General features: G+C 36.4%; 1 protein-coding gene across 1 annotated transcript in view; it reads right to left on the minus strand.

The window, feature by feature from the left end:
• EAF2 (ELL associated factor 2) overlaps positions 1-20,558 on the minus strand; it is a 41,008-nt gene that overhangs the window by 2,707 nt on the left and 17,743 nt on the right. Inside the window, 2 exon segments of the mRNA XM_045088838.1 lie at positions 13,573-13,801; positions 13,803-13,834. Of these exon segments, the coding sequence (XP_044944773.1) occupies positions 13,573-13,801; positions 13,803-13,834 (261 nt within the window).

The raw sequence follows: 20,558 nt of genomic DNA on the forward strand, positions 1-20,558 counted from the left end.
AAGCAACTGACTTGAAATGTTTAACAAATAGCATGGAGGACAAGGGGAGTTAGAGAGGAGAAGGGAGTTGGGGGAAATTGGAAGGGGAGGTGAACCACGAGAGACTATGGACTCTGAAAAACAATCTGAGGGTTTTGAAGGGGTGGGGGGTGGGAGGTTGGGGGAACCAGGTGGTGGGTATGAGAGAGGGCACGGATTGCATGGAGTACTGGGTGTGGTGCAAAAGCAATGAATACTGTTATGCTGAAAATAAATAAATAAAATAAAAATTTTTTTTTTTAAAAAAGAATATCTTATTTAAAAAAAACAAAGAAAGAAATATTTCACAGTGAATATGGGGGCGCCTGGGTGGCTCAGTCATTAAGCGTCTGTCTTGGACTCAGTTCATGATCCCTGGGTCCTGGGATCCAGCCCCACATCAGGGTCCGTGCTCCATGGGAAGCCTGTTCTCCCTCTCCTACTCCCCCTGCTTGTGTTCCTTCTCTTGCTGTCTCTCACTGTCAAATAAATAAAATATTAAAAAAAAAAAAACAGTGAGCACGCTATAATGGTATATATATACTATAATAAACTATAATCGTATTGCAGCTTCTCACATAAATAATACAGGCTTTGACTCAGGTGGCTCAGGTGGAGGTGGTGCTAAGCAGTTAGGTTTATAGTATAAAGACAGAACTCACAGGACTATCAAAAGTACTGGATATAGGCATGAGAAAAAAAGAAAAGTGAAGAAAGACCCCAAGCATTTCTGATCTAAACAACTAGATGGTGGTATCATTTACTGAGATAAGAAATGCCAGGGGAACAAGAGTTGTGAGAAAAATCAAGAAAAAAAAAAGTTCGATTTTCAACATGACACATTTGAGATACACTGTAAATATTCAAATAAATATGTTGTAGGCAATTGGATATACAAGCCTGGAGCTCTAGGTAGAGGTTACTCCTGGAAATAAAGATTTGGGGGTCACTAACTGCAGGGGTTTCTTTGAACACATGGAACTGGATAATACCATTTGAGTAGTAAATTAAAATGGTAAAAACATTCTCATATTTTTAAACTACTCCAAAATCAACAAAAAGCTGGCATAATTTGAAGCTCATACCCAATTTAAGAGGAGTGGTTTCTAGGCCATAAATAAGCTGTTGTAAGAGAGCTCAGTCCACTGCATGAACTCCAGAACTATTACATTATTCAATAAAGAAATCTGTTAAAGCTTCTTTTGTGTATCTGGTTCCCAAGACCATTTTATACTTTTCAAGGATTAAGTTTCCATTTATTACACAACTATTCTATGGCATAAGAATGTTCAACTTGATACAATGTCATAATAAGTTTCTTAGGTCAAACCCAAATGTTCCAAGTTCCACTTCTGTTAATAGACTTCATGTTGTACAGATCATATGCATATATTACCATGCTGTTGAAATGTTTGGTTGATTTTGAAGGTATCAGATTAGCCTGTAAACACGACATGCTGGTAAAGGAAACACATTTCCAATCGAAATGGTAATTGTGACTTGGAAAAAAGAGTTTACCCATAGCAAATGCACACAGACTCCTAAGCCAATGGTTTTCAATGAGAAAAATACTGTTCCATTAGAGATGTTACAGAAATTTATATGAAGTGTTGCTTGTCCAGATGATTTGCAGATTGCTAGTGGCATTTCATGGGAGGGAATTTAGGAATGGCAAATGTCTTACAATGAATGGACCAGTCTTGCACAATAACGAAGTCTATTACATTCTGCAGAACTTTTGAAAGTCCAGTATTATATTCATGTACGTGGAAGACTTGTTTGTAATCGTAAGGTGGAATCTAATTTCAGTTTTATAAACTAAAGAATTCTTTTACCCAGATTTAAAATTCGCTGAAATTTACAAGGATGGACCTATCATGTAAACTGAAAGAATACTTTGTTTTTTCCAGAACTTTTACAAAGATTTTCTTTATTAAATTGTTTTGGAAAACATATTAGTGATATCAATGCTTTTCTAATCCCTATTTCAACAAATTAAATAGAAAAATTGTTGACATTATGAATGGTATGTTGTCTTGCTTTTCTTACTTCTAAATTGATTCATTAAAGATTTCAAGCTATACTACAAAGCTGGTAGTAATCAAAACGGTATGGTACAGGCACAAAAATAGACATACAGATCAACTGGACAGAACAGATGGCCCAGAAATAAACCACATTTATATGGTCAATTAATCTATAACAAAAGAGTCAAGAATGTATAATAAATGGTGCTGAGAAAATTGGGAAAATATATGCAAGAGAATGAAACTGGACCACTGTATAACATCATACAAAAAAATAAACTCAAAATGGATTAAGACCTAAATGGAAGACTTAAAACCATACAAATCCTAGGAAAGAGCATAGGCAATAATTTCACTGACATCAGCTATTGCAACATTTTTCTAGATACGTCTCCTAAAGCAAGAGAAACAAAAACAAAACTAAACTATTGGGACTACATCAAAATAAAAAGCTTTTGCCCAATAAAGGACCCATCAACAAAACAAAAAGACAACCTACTGAATGGGGGAAGATACTTGCAAATGATATATTCAATAAGGAGTAAACATCTAAAATATATAAAGAATTTTTATGACTCATTACCAAAAACCAAACCATTACATTAAAAAATGGGCAGAGCCAGTAGAGGCAGGAGCTGCTTACATCAAATCCTGCTTCCCTCTACATGCCAAGTGCATATTTACTGGGGCAGGACTGACTCTGAGCTGGCAGAGTGGGCCTCTCCCCCAGAAGACCAGCACAGGCAGCACTCTGCATGCACAAGTCTACTGATTATACAGGGCTTCAAAGCATCATCTATAGTTCTGATGGGAATAGGACCAAGGTGTAATTTTTTTTTTCTTCCTTCTCCCTCCCTCCCCCCACCCCCTGCCTTTGGAATCAGGCTTATAGTTTTTGTCTGTTAGTTTGTCTTTTTATTTCCTTTTCTCTTTTTCTGGATCAGGCTCCCTTTTTTATGTTTCTTGTTCTTTTTTCCCCCCTTTCTTTTTCTTTGGAATCAGGCTTATAGTCTTCTGTTTGTCTCTTTGGGGTTTTTTGTTGTCATTGCTGCTTTTCCTTTTCTCTCTCTCTCTTTCTTTGTTTTTGAATCAGGATTTATTTTTAATTTTTTTTCCTCTTTTTTTCCCAGGTTTATTTTAACAAACAAAGCACACCCGGTTAAAGGTCCAAAGACTACCTACTGCAAGCAAGGAGGAACCCAGAGGACTGATCTGTGGGAAAGAGCAGCCAAAATGCAACAGCAGAGTGCACACAGCATACACTAGAAACACTTCCTGAAGTGCCAGCCCTTGGACAGTGTATGACTCTTTTTTAATATAGCATTACTCTCAGGTACAGGAAACATAACAAGCTTTCATAACTCACAAAAGACAGAAACTGAGCCAAAATAACAAGACAGAGAAATTTTCCCCAAAAGAAAGGTCAGGAAGATACTACAACCAGGGACTTGCTCAAGGCAGATATAAGCGATATATCTAAACAAGAATTTAAATCAACAGTTATAAGATTACCAGCTGGACTTGAAAAAAGCATAGAAGACACCAAAGAGACCCTTGCTGCACAGATAAAAGGACCTAAGGCTAGTCGGGCTGAAATTAAAAATGCTATAACTGAGATACAAAACAAGCTAAATATAATCACAGTGAAGATGGCAGAAACAGGAATGAATAGGTGATACAGAAGATAAAATTAAAGAAAATAATGAAGTGGGGAAAAGAGGAAAATAAAACTATTAGATTATGAAGGAAGACTTAGGGAGCCCAGTGATTCCATAAATTGAAAAAATATCTGCATCATAGGAGTCCCAGAAAAAGAAAAGTGGGAAAAGGGGGCAGAAGTTTATTTGAACAAATTACAGCTGGGAACTTAACTAATCTAGGGGAAGGAAACAGGCATTCTAGTCCAAGTGGCACAGAGAACTTCCCTCAAAAATCAACAAAAACAGGTCAACACCAAGACATATTATAGTGAAACCTGCAAAATACAAAGATAAAGAGAGAATTCTGAAAACAGCTCAGGAGAGAAGGTCCTTAGCCTATAAGGGTAGACACATAAGGTTAGCAGCAGACTTGTCCACAGACACCCGCCAGGCTACAAAGGATGGCATGATATATTCAACTTACTAAATGGTAAAAATAGGAGTCTGGAAATACTTTGTCTAGCAAGACTGTCATTCAGAATAGAAGGAGAGATAAAGAGTTTCTAAAACAAGCAAAAAATAAAGGAGTTTGTGAAAACTAAACCAGCTCTGCAAGAAATTAAAGGGGACTCTTTGAACAGGAAAGTGACACAGAAAGCAATAAACACTAGAAAGAAACAGAAACAACCTATGGGAACAGCAACTTTACAGGTAATATAATGACATTAAATTCATCTTTCAATAGTTATTCTGAATGTAAATGGACTAAATGCTCCAATCAAAAGATACAGGGAAGCAGAATTGATTAAAAAAAAAAAAGTCCCATTGATAATGCTGCTTACAAGAAATTCATTTTAAACCCAAAGACACCTGGGAAAGTGAGGGGATGGAGAACCATCTATCATGCTAAAGGACATCAAAAGAAAGCAGGAGTAGCCATACTTATTTCAGACAAACTAGATTTTAAACCAAAGACTGTAGTAAGAGATGAAAAAGGACACTATATCATAATAAAGGGGTCTAGCCAACAAGAAGCTCTAATAATTGTAAATATTTATGCCCCTAACTTGGAAGCAGCCAAAAATATAAACCAATTAAAACAAACTTAAAGAAAATCATTGATAATAAAACAATAATGGTACAGGACTTTAACTTCCCACTCACAGCAATGGACAGATCATGTAAGCTGGGCTTTGAATGACACACTGGACCAGAGTGACTTAAGTTATATTCAGAGCTTCTCATTCTAAAGCAGCAGAATATACATTCAAGTATACATGGTATATTCTCCAGAATAGATTACATAGTGGGTCATAAATCAGGCCTCAAGTAGTACAAAAAGATTAAGATCATACCATTCAAATTTTCAGACCATAATTCTACGAAATTTGAAGTCAACCACAAGAAAAAATTTGGAAAGAACACAAATACATGGAGGTTAAAGAACACCCTACTAAAAAATGAATGGGTTAACCAGGAAATTAAAGAAGAATTGAAAAAAAAATACATGGAAGCAAATGAAAATGAAAAGACAAGAGTATAAAATCTTTGGGATGAAGCAAAGGCAGTCATAAAAGGGAAGTACATAACAATACAAGCCTTCCTCAAGAACCTAATCTTACACCTAAAGGAGTTAGAAAAAGAACAGCAAATAAAGCTTAATCCAGCAGGAGAAGGGAAATAATGAAGATCAGAGCAGAAATAAATGATACAGAAACCAAAAATATAGAACAGGTCAATGAGACTAGGATCTGGTTCTTTGAAAGAATGAACAAAATTGATATCCCCCTAGCCAGACTTATCAAAAAGAGAAAGAACCCAAATAAATAAAATCACTAATGAAGGCAAAGAGATCACAACCAACACTGAAGAAATACAAAAAACTATAAAGAGAATATTATGAGCAATTATATGTCAACAAATTAGGCAATCTGGAAAAAATGGATAAATTCCTAGAAACATATAAACTACCAAAACTGAAGCAGGAAGAAATAGAAAATTTGAACAGACCCATAACCAGCTAAGAAATTGAATCAGTAATCAAAATCTCCCAACAAATAAGAGTCCAGGGCAGACAGCTTCCCAGGGGAATTCTGCCAAACATTTGAAGAATCAATACTTATTCTTAAACTGTTCCAAAAAATAGAAATGGAAACAAAACTTCCAAACTCATTCTATGAGGCCAACATTATCTTGATTCCAAAACCAAACAAAGACCCCACTACAAAGGAGAATTACAGACCAATATCTCTGATAAACATGGATGTAAATATTCTCAAGTTACTAGCTAATCAAATCCAATAGCACATTAAAAGAACTATTCACCATGACCAAGTGGGATTTATTCCTGGGCTGCAGGGGTGGTTCAATATCTGTAAATGAATCATCATGACACACCACATTAATAAAAGAAAGCATAAGAACCATATGGCCCTCTCAAATAGATACAGAAACAGCATTTGACAAAATACATCATCCTCTCTTGATAAAAACCCTGAAGAAGGGATGCCTGGGTGGCTTAGTCGGTTAAGCATTTGCCTTCAGCTCAGATCATGATCCCAGTGTCCTGGGATTGAGTCCCACATCAGGCCTCTTGCTCAGCAAGGAGTCTGCTTCTCCCTCTGCCTGCCTCTCCCCCTGCTTGTGCTATATCACTCTCTCTTTCTGGCAAGTAAATAAATACAATCTTTTAAAAAAAACCCTGAAGAAAGTAGGGATAGAAGGAACATACCTCAACACTGTAAAGGCCATATAAGAAAGAGCCACAGCTATTATTGTGCTCAGTGAAGAAAAACTGAGAGCTTTTCCCCTAAGGTCAGGACTTTTCCCCTAAGTCCTACCCTCAGCAGTCAGAAAACAAAAAGAAATAAAAGGCATCTGAATCAGCAAGGAAGAATTTAAACTTTCATTCTTCATAGACCACATGATACTCTATATAGAAAACCCAAAAGACTCCACCAAAAATTGCTAGAACTGATACAGGAATTCAGCAAAGTCACAGGGTATAAAATCAACACACAGAAGCCTAGTGCATTTCTATACATCAATAATGAAGCAGCAGAAACAGAAATCAAGGACTCAATACCATTTACAATTGCACCTAAAGCCGTAAGATACCTAGGAATGAACCTAACCTAAGAGGTAAAAGATCTGTACTCTGAAAACTACAGAACACCTACAAAAGAAACTGAGGAAGACACAAAGAAGCGTAAAAACATTCCACACGCATGGATTGGAAGAACAAATATTGTTAAAATATCTCTATTTCCCCAAACAATCTACACATTCAATACAATCCCTATCAAAATAACATGAGAATTTTTCTTCACAGAACTAGAACAGACAATTCTAAAATTTGTACAGAACCCAAAAAGACCCTGAATAGCTAAAGTAAGTTTAAAAATAATAGCTTGTTTCCCTCTCTCCTTTTTTTCTTTTCCCCCTTCCTGTATGTTTATCTGTTTTCTTTCTTAAATTCCACATATGACTGAGATCGTACAGTATTTTTCTTTAAACAAGCCACAAGTGACTCTTAATGACAGAGAACAAACAGGGTTGATGAAGAGAAGTGGGTGAGGGATGGGCTAGATGGGTGACAGGTATTAAAGAGGGCACTTGATGTGATGAGCACAGAGTGTTGCATGTAAGTGATGAATCACTGATTCTACTTCTGAGATCAATATTATGCCATATGTTAACTAACAAAATTTAAATTTTAAAAAAAAGGAAGAAAAAGAAGAGCAAAGTGGGAGACATCACATTTCTGACTTGAAACTGTATTACAAAGCTATAATCATCAAAACAGTATGGCACTGGGTGTGGTGCAAAAACAACGAATACTGTTATGCTGAAAAAAAAAGAAAAGAAAAGAAAAGAAAAACCAGTATGGCACTGGCACAAAAACAGACACATAGATCAATGGAACAGAGCAGAGAATCCAAAAATGGACCCACAACTATATGGTCAATGAATCTTTGACAAAGCAGGAAAAAATATACAATGGAAAAAAAGACATTCTCTTTAAATAGTGTTGGGAAAATGGACAGCCACACACAGAAGAATGAAACTGGACCACTTTCTTACACCATACACAAAAATAAATTCTAAAGGGATTAAAGACCTAAATGTGAGACAGGAATCCATCAAAATCCTAGAGAAGAACATAGGCAGCAACCTCTTTCATCCCAGCTGCAACAACTTCTTACTAGACACATGTCTGGAGGCAAGGGAAACAAAATAAAAAATTAACTACTGGGACTTCATCAAGATAAAAAAAACTTCTGCACAGCAAATGGAACAATCAACAAAACTGAAAGACAGTGTATGGAATGGGAGAAGATATTTGCAAATGACATCTTGTATAAAGAACTTATAAAACTCAATATCCCAAAAATAAAAAAAAATTCAGTCAAGAAATGGGCAGAAGACATGAACAGATATTTCTCCAAAGAAGATACACAAATGTCTAAAAAACTGATGAAAAAACACTCAACACTCATCAGGGAAATACAGATTAAAAACACAATGAGATACAACCTCACACCTGTCAGAATGGCTAAAGTTAACAACACAAGAAACAACAGATGTGGAGAAAAGAGAAGCCTCTTACATTGTTGGTGGGAGTACAAACTGATGCAGCCACTCTGGAAAACAGTATGGAGGTTCTTCAAAAAGTTAAAAATATAACCCAGCAATTTGCACTAGTAGGTATTTACCCAAAGGATACAAAAATAGTGATTTGAAGGGGCACATGAACCCCAATGTGTACAGCATAACTATCCACATAGCCAAAATATGGAAAGAGCCCCAGCATATTGCATATGATGAGTGGATGAAGAAGATGTGGTATACAGACACAATAAAATATTACCCACCAAAAAGAATAAAATCTTGCCATTTGCAATGAGTTGGATGGAGCTAGAGAATATTATGCTAAGCAAAATAAGTCAGTCAGAAAAAGACAAACACCATATGGTTTAATTCATATGTGGAATTTAAGAAACAAAACAAGGAAAAATAAAGTAAGATAAAGACAGGGAGGCAAACCATAAGAGACCTTTATATATAGACAACAAACTGAAGTTTGCTGTAGGGAAAGTGGGTTGGGGAATGGGGTAAGTGGGTGATGGGCATTAAGTAGGTCACTTGATGTAATGAGCACTGGGTGTCATATGCAACTGATGAATCACTAAATTATACCCTTGAAGCTAATACTACACTATATGTGAACTGACTTGAATTTAAATAAAATCTTGAAAGAAAAAAAACAAATGGGTAGAAGATCCAAACAGACATTTTTCCAAATAAGTCATACAGATGGTCAAAAGACACATGAAAAGATGCTCAAAATCACTCATCATCAGGGAAATGCAAATCAAAACCAAAACGAGATATTACCTTACACCTGTCAGAATGGCTAAAATCAGAAAGACAATAAATAACAAGTGTTGGTGGGGATGAGAAGGAAAAGTAACCCTTATACACTGTTGGTAGGAATGTAAATTGGAGCATCGAGTGGAAAACAGTATGTAGGTTCCTCAAAAAAATTAAAAATAGAAATATTATATGATCCAATAATTCCATCCCTGGGTATTCACTCAAAGAAAATGTAAACCCTATTTCAAAGAGATATACATACCCCTATGTTTATCATAGCATTATTTACAACAACCCAGATATGGAAGCAACCTGAGACTCAGAAGGATAAAGAATATGTGTTATGCATCTACAATGAAATATTATACAGTCATAAAAAAGGATGAGATCATTCCATTTGTGATGACACGGATGAACCTAGAAGGTATTATGCTAAGTGAAAGAAGACTGAGAAAGACAATAACCATACAATTTCACTTATATGTGGAATGTAAAAAAAATGAACAAAAAGCAGAGCCAGACCTATAAATCCAGAGAACTGATCGTTGTCAGAGAGGAGGAGAAACAAGGACAGGCAAAATGGGTGCAGGTGAGTGGGAGATACAGGCTTGCAGTTGAGGAATGAACAAGTCACAGGAATAAATTAGGTACAGCATAAGGAATATAGCCAATGATATTATAATTGCATAGTGACAGACAGTAGCTAAACTTGAGGTGAACACAGCATATTGCATAAACTTGTGGAATCACTATGTTGAAATGTAACATTTTTGTGTCAACTACACTCGAATAAAACAATTTTTAATAAACAAATTTATTATTTAAAGTACATAAACATATGGCTGCTTCATTGTGTTCTGGTATAACCATGCTTGAATATTTACAAGGTGGAATGCATATTACTTTACTATAAGTTATTTTAATTTTGTCTTAATATTAAGTTATTTTCAAAGATGTATGTACCTAGGTGATACTAAGTTATGAAATTCACTTCAAGATAGTTAAAGGGGACTTTAAAATATCTTTTATAAAAGATGGTATTGGGTCTGATAAGGTTAAAAAATGAGATCATTATTATAACAGTAAGAGGATTTATTTCCCTTTTTAGGAATATTTAATTTGGATAAAATGTATCAGAAAAAGAAATTCACCGCTTTTTAAGAGAAATCCCTAATGGTTACTACTAGTATAACAAATCACTATTGGCTTTTGCATATAATTCTTGCATCTACAATTATTTTATTATTCCTATAGTTTGTTGATTCTCCTGAATTTTTTTTGTAGACAATTACATTTTCTTTCTTGTTTTCAATTCTTATATCTTATCTCTTGTTTTATTGCTTTTGTTAGAACATTCAGTACAATGTATGAATGAATAGAATAGAATGTATTAGTGAATAGAAATCATGGTATCAGTCTTCGTTGTCTTCTTCCTAACTTGGGAATGCATGTAGAATCTAAATTACCATGTCAGCAATAGTTTTGTTTTTTGTAATTAACTTTTATGAAGTTAAAGAAATTTTCCTATATTAGGCCTTTGGTAAAAGTTTTAAAACTAATAAATACTAAGTTTTGTTAAAATAAAATTTGCTAAAATGATCATATGACTTCATTCCTATAATCTCTTAATGTGGTGAATTATATTGCTAACAATTCAGATATTGAACATTTCTTACATTTCTGTGATAACCCTTATTTGGTCATGACTTAGCTATCTTGTTTGAAGTGCATGGGTTATTCAATTTTCTAATGTCTTCTTTAGCAATTTTGTAACTGTGTTCTTTTTTTTAAGATTTTATTAATTTATTTGAAAGGGGGGGGGTACATGAACAAGGGTGAGGGAAAGGCAGAAGAAAAGAGAGGGGGAGAAGCCGACTCCCTGCTAAGCAAGGAGCCCAACACAGGGCTCGATCCCAGGACTCTGGCATCATGACCTGAGCCAACGGCAGCCACTTAACTGACTGAGCCACCTATGTGCCACTCAATTTTTTTTTAAAGAACATTTTTGAGACTATAAATTTCCCTGTAAATATCATTTTGGTTGTATCCTCAAATTACTGAGGTGTTATTTTTGATATTACTTAATTGTGAATATTTTATAATTTCCTTATAGTTTCCTTTTAACGTGTAAATTATTAGGCATGTGTTTTGAAGTTTGCAAGCATGTATTTTAAAATAATTTTTGTTGTTTATGTTTGCATTGTATTATAATCCTATAATATGATCAATAAAATGTGAATTCTTAGAAATAATTTTATTTCCTTTTTTCTCAATAGGAAGAAATTTCTAAAATGTTTTACATATGCCTTAAAAGAATGTCTGCTTCACACTTTGGATTGTAGAATTCTATATTTACTATTAGAATAGGTATGTTAATTATGTAGTTCAAGGCTTTTATACCCTTATTAAATTTTGTCTACTTGGTTACAGATGGATTAAATATTCCATTATGACAGAGACTTGTAAATAACTCCTTCATCTATCAATTTTTATCTCATATATATATATATATATATATATATATACACACATACATATAGCTACACATTTTAATATATATGCACATAAATGGTGAAGATATATAATTATGGGCATATAAATTTGTAATTCTTTATCCTCCTGGTGAATGGGAACTTTTGTCATTATTTGGCCATTCAAGAAATCAGACTCTCCAATTTTACCTCTTAAGGTAGGAAGATTAGCACTAACAACATTAGTAACTAGAAGTTCAAAAGACCTTTCCTGGTCCCATTTAATTCATAGTTTTACTTCCTCTGCCACGCAGACTTGGCTCCTTCCTTCTTTAGTTCTGTTATTTGGCTAGAGCTAGAGTCAATCCTTCCTAGCTGCTTTCTCTGTTATTATTAACACAGTGAGATCAGCTTTAAATAAACAGAAAGTCCCATTCTCCCCCAAAGAGTATTAACCTGTCTGCTTTTATTAAAAAGCATTTATTGAGCATCTACTATGTATCAGGGACTGTGCTAAACATATTTGGTATCTTCCTGGAGCTTATATTTTAGAAAAAAGTAAATCACACTAAAGATAAACCTTTATAATGAATGATGACATTTGATATAAACAAGATATTGCTCTGAAGTTCTACAAAAGGGGGGATTTGACCTTGTCAGGAAGGTGTCCTTGATAAAGTATGCCTTGAATTGTAATTTAAAGGAGAAAAAGCTAACTACATGAAAGGAAGGAAGTGTTTCTTTCTGAATGAATAGCAGTGTATAAGAGCTCTGAGGTGGGTGAAAGTGTTTGAGTACCATGGTAAAAATTAGGTAAACATTGCTAGAACAGAAAGAGCAAGATCATTATAGTAAGATGTTTTGTCTCTGTCATAAAAAAAATTACACATGACCCTTGAACAATGTGAGGGGGATTTAAGGGAGCAGACCTTCTATGGTAAAAGATTTGTCTAAAACTTTGACCCCACAAAAACTTAACTACTAATAACCTACTGTTGACGAGAGGCCTTACTGATAAGAGAAACAGTCAATTAACACATATTTTACATGTTATATGTATTACATATACATGTTCTTAATAACATTAAGAAAATAGTAAGGAAAACAAAATACATTTGTAATACTAAAAAAAGTCTATTGAAAAAAAATCCATGTATAAGTGGATATGTACCACTTAAACGTGTATTGCTTGAGGGCCAACTGTACTAGCTATTGAAAAGTTTAAAGCAGGAGGGGTGAAAAATTATATTTTAATTATGAAAAGATCAAAATGGCAGCAATGTACATAGTGGAGCAAAAAAGGGCTTGATTAGATAAGGGGTAAACCAGTTAGAAAGTCACTGCAGAGTTAAAAGCAAGGAATAACAGCAAGTGGAGCTAGAGTGATAGTGGAGATGCAGAGAAGTAGATGAATTTGAGAAACAGTAAGGAGGTAAAATAAACAGGACTTGATGAAGGACTGACTACACTATAAAAAGGGATTGGAAGTAAATCCTTGCATATAATTGGGCTTCTAGATTATATCATTAGATGCATCCTGCCTTTCACTAAGAGGAAACACAGTAAGCTAATGATTATGAGCTGGTTTTGGATAAGGCTAATTTGGGATGCCCTTACTAAAAGATGGTGTTGGACCTACCTGTTTCCAGAGCTCAGAGTCTGGGTCAGAGATGCAAATTTACAAGTACTAATTACATCAGAAAGATGGAGGCGATTATCTAGGGAAAGAATGTAGAGTAAAAAGAAAAAAGACCTAGAATTAAGGCTTGAGAACTCCAGCTTCTAATGACTAAGTAAAAGATTCTAAATTGGCAAAGGAGAAAGAGAAATGTATCTAGAGAGACGGGAGAAAAACCAGTAAGACATTACGTCACAGAGTGAAAAGAAGAGGAATGACTCAATAAAAAGTTAATGGTTAATCATAGTATCAAATGAATAAAATAAGAGTTTTTTTCTCTTAACCCAAATTTTAGATCATAATCACTATGGCTCCACTGTAAATTCTTACTTTTTCAATTACTCATGTTTATATATACTTACTTAAAGTATTCATCAGAAGGCCACTATTGTCATGAAGTCTATTCTGGCCAGCATCCATATCAGAAATCCTGCCATGTGGAATGGCAGACATGGCAGGATGTCCTGAGATATAATTCCCTGACTCAGAAGGAGAGGATGTACACTGTTCATCATCTGAGTCACTGGAACTATCCTCACTACTCGAAGATGATGAATTTTTGGAATCCGATGAACTATCACAACTACTCTCATTGGTCCATTAGACTAGCTTCTGCCTTCAGTTCTGAAAATAAAACAGAAATTAATAGATAGGTTAAGTAAATAATATTAAACATAAATATTAAATAAGTAACATAAAATTTGAGTGTGTTAGCTTCTAAGAAACTGTTGATGAGGAATAGATGAGGTTAAACAAACATTTACAGCATTTTAAGCATTTTATTTAGAAAGCTCCTCTACCATTAAAAACACAGGCATTTCACTCAGCAAAAGAAACCAAGCAGACAGAGTCAATTGTCATATGTTCTAACTCACTTGTGGAGTATAAGGAATAACACAGAGGATACTGGGAGATGGAGAGGAGAAGTGAGTTGGGGGAAATAGGAGGGGGAGACAATCCATGAGAGACTGTGGACTCTGAGAAACAAACTGAGGGTTTTGGAGGAGGAAAGGGTGGGGGGTGGGGTAAACCTGGTGGTGGGTATTACGGAGGGCACGTATTACATGGAGCACTGGGTGTGATGCATAAAGAATGAATTTTAGAACACTGAAAAAAAATTAAATTAAAAAAAAGACATAGACAATGCCAAATCTAAATGCTACACTTGTACCATTATACTTAATTAAATATATTTGTAATTTAAGTAAAGAATGTGAAAAATTAAAACTATAAAAATTAAAATCTATTTTGGCAGAAACTACCCTCCAAATCCTCTTACTCTCCCAATGTGTATAAGGGAACAGTACATACAGATGGATTTCTTTTTTTTTTCCTAGCTGTTCTGACCTATAGTTGACAAAACTGTATATTCAAAGTATATGACAGGCTCCCCAGTCCCAGTGTAAAAAGCAGTTTGGCCTGAGAAAACACTTTGCCTTGAACCAAGAATCTGGACGTTCAGTGTGAGCAATTGGGTGATGCTGAGTGGAGAGAGCTCCTGCCTCTGATCTAACAGTTCAAGGTGGTCAGGCTGGATGACAGGGGTTTCACAAAGCTGTGTTGCAAGGATGTCAGCTGTGCTCTCTGGGCCAATCCCTCCCTGACTGAGCTTAGGCTGTGCACCAAAAGAGCTGGGTGATGCTGGTATGCACCTCGTGCTCCAGGGTCCATAGAGCCCCACCTGCAAGATGCAGAATTGCTGCCTGATGGAGGCTGCCTGTGGGGTCCTGTCCTGTGTGCAGCACTTGGTGCCCATCCTTCACAAACTGCACTTCACTGATAATTTGTTGGCGGATGCAGGCCTGCAGCTGTTCCGCAAAGGTCTCTTGGACTCCCAGTGTTGCTGTGAGATCCTTCAGCTAGAGTACTACAGCCTCATAGCTGCTAGTTTTGAGCCCCTAGCTGTGGTGTTCAAAGGCCAAGCAGCATTCTAAGGAGTTCATGGTGAGCAACGATGACATCTGCGAGGCTGTCGTCTGAGCGCTATACAACGGCCCGGTGGACTCTACCTGCCACCAGTTTGAGATGCTCGAGCTGGAGAACTGTGGCCTCATATGGGCCAATGGGAAGAACCTGTGTGGTATTGTGACCTCCAAGGACTCACTGCAGGCGCTGGATCTGGGTGACAAGCAGGGTGACCTAGGCATTGCTGAGCTATGCCCCAGAATGCTACACCATAGATCCTGACTCGGCCCAGTGGCTCTGGGACTGTGAGCTCACCACCAGGGGTTGTAGAGACCTGTGCCATGTCCTTAGGGCCAAGGATAGCCTGAAGAGTTGAGCCTGGTGGGCAAAGTCCTGCAGCTTACAGCCACCTGCTGCCACCACTTCAGCATGACTTTGACCCAAAACAGTTCTGGTGATGCTGCCAATGAGCAACAACCTGGGGGATTCTGGAGTTCAGGAACTCTGCAATGGTCTGGGCCATTTCCACACCACACTGTGAGTGCCCTGGCTCAGGAAATGCGACAGGATAGACAGTGGCTGTCAAAGCCTGGCCTTGCTCCTGCTGGCCATCCACAGCCTGCACAAGCAGCACTTCAGGCAATAATGACATGCTCTGGAATAATACGACATCTACTGGATGGAGACAGGATTGCCTGCAGGTCGGGGAAGGGCTCAAGCTGAGCCTGAGGCCCATCTCCTGAGTAGCCTCCAGCCCCAGCTTCTGAAACCTGCTCTTCTGACAGGCCCTACCTGGGACCCCACAGGGGACTGGCTGCTCCCAGGGGCTTTTACTCTGGTGTCCTAGCTTTGACTGAAGAAAAACACTAAAATCAACTGATTTCTATGAGAAAATTTTAGACATAATTATTAAAGCACTTTTTTTGGGCAAGAGGAAAAAAACCAAATGTACAACTTAATGCTTTGATGTACATTATTCATCACCTCATAGCTTCCATTTGTGTGTGTGTGTGTGAGAGAGAGAGAGAGAGAGTGTGTGTGTGTGTGTGTGTGATGGGAACTCGTAAGATCTGCTCTCTTAGAAAATTTAGACACTTGGGACGCCTGGGTGGCTCTGTTGATTAAGCGGCTGCCTTCGGCTCAGGTCATGATCCCAGCATCCTGGGATCGAGTCCCACATCAGGCTCCTTGCTTGGCGGGGAGCCTGCTTCTCCCTCTGCCTCTGCCTGCCACTCTGCCTGTGCTTGCTCGCTCTCTCTCCCTGACAAATAAATAAATAAAATCTTTAAAAAAAAAAAGAAAAAAAAGAAAATTTAGACACCATACTACTGGCATAAAAATAGACACACAAATCAATAGAACAGAATAGAAAACCCAGAAATAAACTCACAACTTTGACAAGGCAGGAGAGAATATCCAGTGGGAAAAAGTCTCTTCAACAAATAGCGGTGGGGAAATTGGGCAGCAACATGCAAAAGGATGAAACTGGACCACTCTCTTACACCATACACAAAAATAAATGTAAAATGGATTAAAGACCTAACTGTGAGACATGAAACCATTAAAATCCAAGAGGAAAACACAGGTAGTAACCTCTTTGACATCAGCCACAGTAACTGCTTACTAGATATGTCTCATGAGGCAAGGAAACAAAAGCAAAATTAAACTATTAGGACTTCATCAAAATAAAGAGCTTCCGTACAGCAAAGAGAACAACAAAACTAAAAGGCAACCTTCAGAATGGGAGAAGATATTTGCAAATGGCATATTTGACAAGGGGTAGGTATAAAAAATATATATAAAAACTTATCAAACTTGACACAAAAAACCACAAATAATCTGATTAAATAATGGGCAGAAGACATGAATAGACATTTTTCCAATGAAGACAGATGGCTAATAGTCACATGTTATGGAAACAGCCCAAATGTCCATCGGCTGATGAATGGATAAAGAAGATGTGAGATTTGTATATATATACATTATATATATAAACTTTAAATATATATTTTATATATACACACATAAATACCTCCAATGGAATATTACTCAGCCATAAAAAAGAATGAAATCTTGTCATTTGTAACAACATAGATAGAGCTAGAGAGTATTACACTAAGTGAAATAAGTCAGTCAGAGAGACAAATACCACAGGATTTCACTCATGTGGAATTTAAGAAACGAACAAATGAACATAGGGGGAAAAAGAGAGGCAAACCAAGAAACCTACACTTAACTGTACAAAACAAACTGAGGGTTGCTGGATGGGAGACTGCAGGAGATGGGGTAAATAGGTGATGGGGATTAAGGAATGCACATGTTGTGATGAACAATGGGTGTTGTAGGTGAGTGTTGAATCACTAAATTGTATATCTGAAACTAATATTACACTGTTAAGTAACTAGAATTTAAATAAAATCTTTAAAAAATTTAGAGGTGGTGGGTATTAAGGAGGGCACATATTATATAGAGCACTGGGTGTTATATACAAACAATGAATAATGAAACACTACATCAAAAACTAATGATGTATGTGGAGAATGGGGAACCCTCCTACACTGCTGGTGGGAATGCAAGCTGGTGCAACCACTCTGGAAAACAGCATGGAGGTTCCTCAAAAAGATGAAAATAGAGCGACCCTATGACCCAACAATTGCACTACTGGGTATTTACCCTAAAGATACAAACGTAGTGATCTGAAGGGGCACGTGCACCGAATGTTTATAGCAGCAATGTCCATAATAGCCAAACTATGGAAAGAACCTAGATGTCCATCAACAGGTGAATGGATAAAGAAGAGATGGTATATATATACATAATGGAATACTATGCAGCCATCAAAAGAAATGAAATCTTGCCTTTTGTGACCACATGGATGGAACTAGAGTGTATTATGCTTAGCGAAATAAGCCAATTAGAGAAAGACAGTTATCATATGATCTCCCTGATATGAGGAAGTTGAGAGGCAACATGGAGGGTTGGGGGGTAGGAAAAGAGTAAATGAAACAAGATGGGATTGGGAGGGAGACAAACCATAAGAGACTCTTAATCTCACAAAACAAACAGGGTTGTGGGGGGAGAGGGGCAGGGAGATGGTTATGGACATTGGGGAGGGTATGTGCTATGAAGTGTGTAAACCTGGTGATTCACAGACTAGTACCCTGGGGCTAATAATGTGTTATATGTTAATAAAAAAAAAAGAAAAAAATAAAGATTTCTAAACAGGGGGAAAAAAACTAATGATGTATTGTATGGTGACTAACATAACACAATAAAAAAAATTTAGACACCATAGCGTATATTAGATCCCCAGAACTTATTCATCTTATAACTCAAAGTTTTTAACCCTTTGACCAATATCTCCTCTTTTCCCTACCCCTACAGTCCCTGGCAACCACTCTCCTACACGGTATCTATGAGTGTAACTTTTTTAGATTGCTTCCACATGTGATCAAATAATATTTACCTTTCTCTGTGTAGGTTATTTCACTTATTTCTCTTTCCGATAGTTTGTTAGTATATGGAAATGTAACTGGTTTTTGTATATTGATTTTGTATCCTGCAACTTTACTGAATTCACTTATTCTAACAGTTTTTTGGTGGAGTCTTTAGGGTTTTTTAGGCATAAGCTCATGTCATCTGTAGAAACAAATTTATTTCCTCTTTCCAATTTAGATCAATTTCTTTCTTTTTTTTGCCCAATTGCTCTGGCTAGGATTTTAGTACTATGCAGTGTCTTGTCTTTTCTTGTCTTTTTTTTTTTTTGCTTTTTGATTTCTTTTTTTTAATTATGTTAGTCATCATACAGTACATCATTAGTTTTTGACGTAGTGTTTCATGGTTCACTGTTTACATATAACACCCAGTGCTCTATGCAATACATGCCTTCCTTAATATGCATCACTGGACTCAACCTATCACCCACCCCAGAACCCTGAGTTTGATTCCCGGAGTCCATAGTCTCTCATGGTTTGTCTCCCCCTGTGATTTTCCCCACTCACTGCAAGTTGGTACAGCCACTTTGGAAAACAATGTGGAGGTTCCTTATAAAGTTAAAAATAAAGCTACCCTATGACCAAGCAATTGTACACTGGGTATTTACCCCAAAGATTAAAAAAAAAGGGGGCCATATATACCCCAATGTTCATAGCAGCAATGTCCACAATAGCCAAACTGTGGAAGGAGCCAAAATACCTTTCTCTAGATGAATGAATGAAGATGAGAGTGTCTTGTCTTATTCCTGATCTTAGAAGAAAACTTTCAGCTTTTCGCTGTTGAGTATGATAGCTGCGGGCTTCTCATATATGGCCTTTATTATGTAGATCTATATTTATTCTGTATCTAATTCATTGAGAGTTTTTAAGGTGAAAGTGTTGAATTTTGTCAAGTGCTTTTTCTGCATCTACTGAGATATGATTTTCAGAGAAAATCATTCTGTTAACATGATATATCATGTTCATCTGGGATATTGGTCTATAATTTTTTTAGTGTCCTCTGGCTTTTGGTATCAGAGTAATACTGGATTTGTAAAATTAATTTGAAAGTGTTTCCTCCTCTTCATTTTGCTGGAATAGCTTGAGAAGATCTGGCATTAATTCTTTTTAAACATTTGGTAGATTTCACCAGTAAAGCCATCTATATGGACGTGGGCTTTCTTTGCTAGGAGATTTTTGATTACTGATTTAATCTCCTTACTTATTGTTGGTCTGTTCAGATTTTCTCTTTCTTCATGATTCAGTCTTGGTAGGTTGTCTCTTTCTAGGAATTTATCCATTTGTTCTAGGTTATACAACTTGTTGGTATATAATCTTTCAGTCTCTTGTGAATGTATTTCTGTACTATCAGTTATAATGTCTCTCATTGCTCTTTTTTTCTTCATTAGTTAAAAGCTGGTTAATCTTTTTAAAAAACCAAATCAGCTTCATTCATCTTTTCTATTGTTTTTGTAGTCTATTTCTCTTATTTCAATTCTGAATAATCTTTGTTATTTCCTTCCTTACACTGAATTTTGGTTAGCTTGCTCTTTTTATAGTCCCTTGAGGTTATAAAGTTAGGTTATTTGAGATCTTAATTTTTTCTTAATGTAGGCATTTATTCCTATAAATTTCTTTCTTGAAGAGCTTTTGCTGTATCCTAGAAGTTCTGGTATATTGCCCTTCCATTTCATATATTTCAAGATTTTTAAAATTTTAATTTTTCAGTGTTCTAAGATTCATTGTTTATGCACCACACCCAGTGGTCTGTGCAATACGTGCCCTCCATAATACCCACAACCAGGCTCACCCATCCACCCACACCCCTCTCCTCCAAAACCCTCAGTTTGTTTCTTAAAGTCCACAGTCTCTTATGGTTGTCTCCCCCTCCGATTTCCCCTAATTCACTTTTCCTTTAAAATTTCCCTTCCGATTTCTTCTTCAATCCATTGGTTGTTCAGGTGCATGTT

This window comes from Mustela putorius, unplaced genomic scaffold (assembly GCF_011764305.1).
Source record: "Mustela putorius furo isolate JIRA1106 unplaced genomic scaffold, ASM1176430v1.1 tig00003834_pilon_pilon_pilon, whole genome shotgun sequence".
Classification (NCBI taxonomy): Eukaryota; Metazoa; Chordata; class Mammalia; order Carnivora; family Mustelidae; genus Mustela; species Mustela putorius.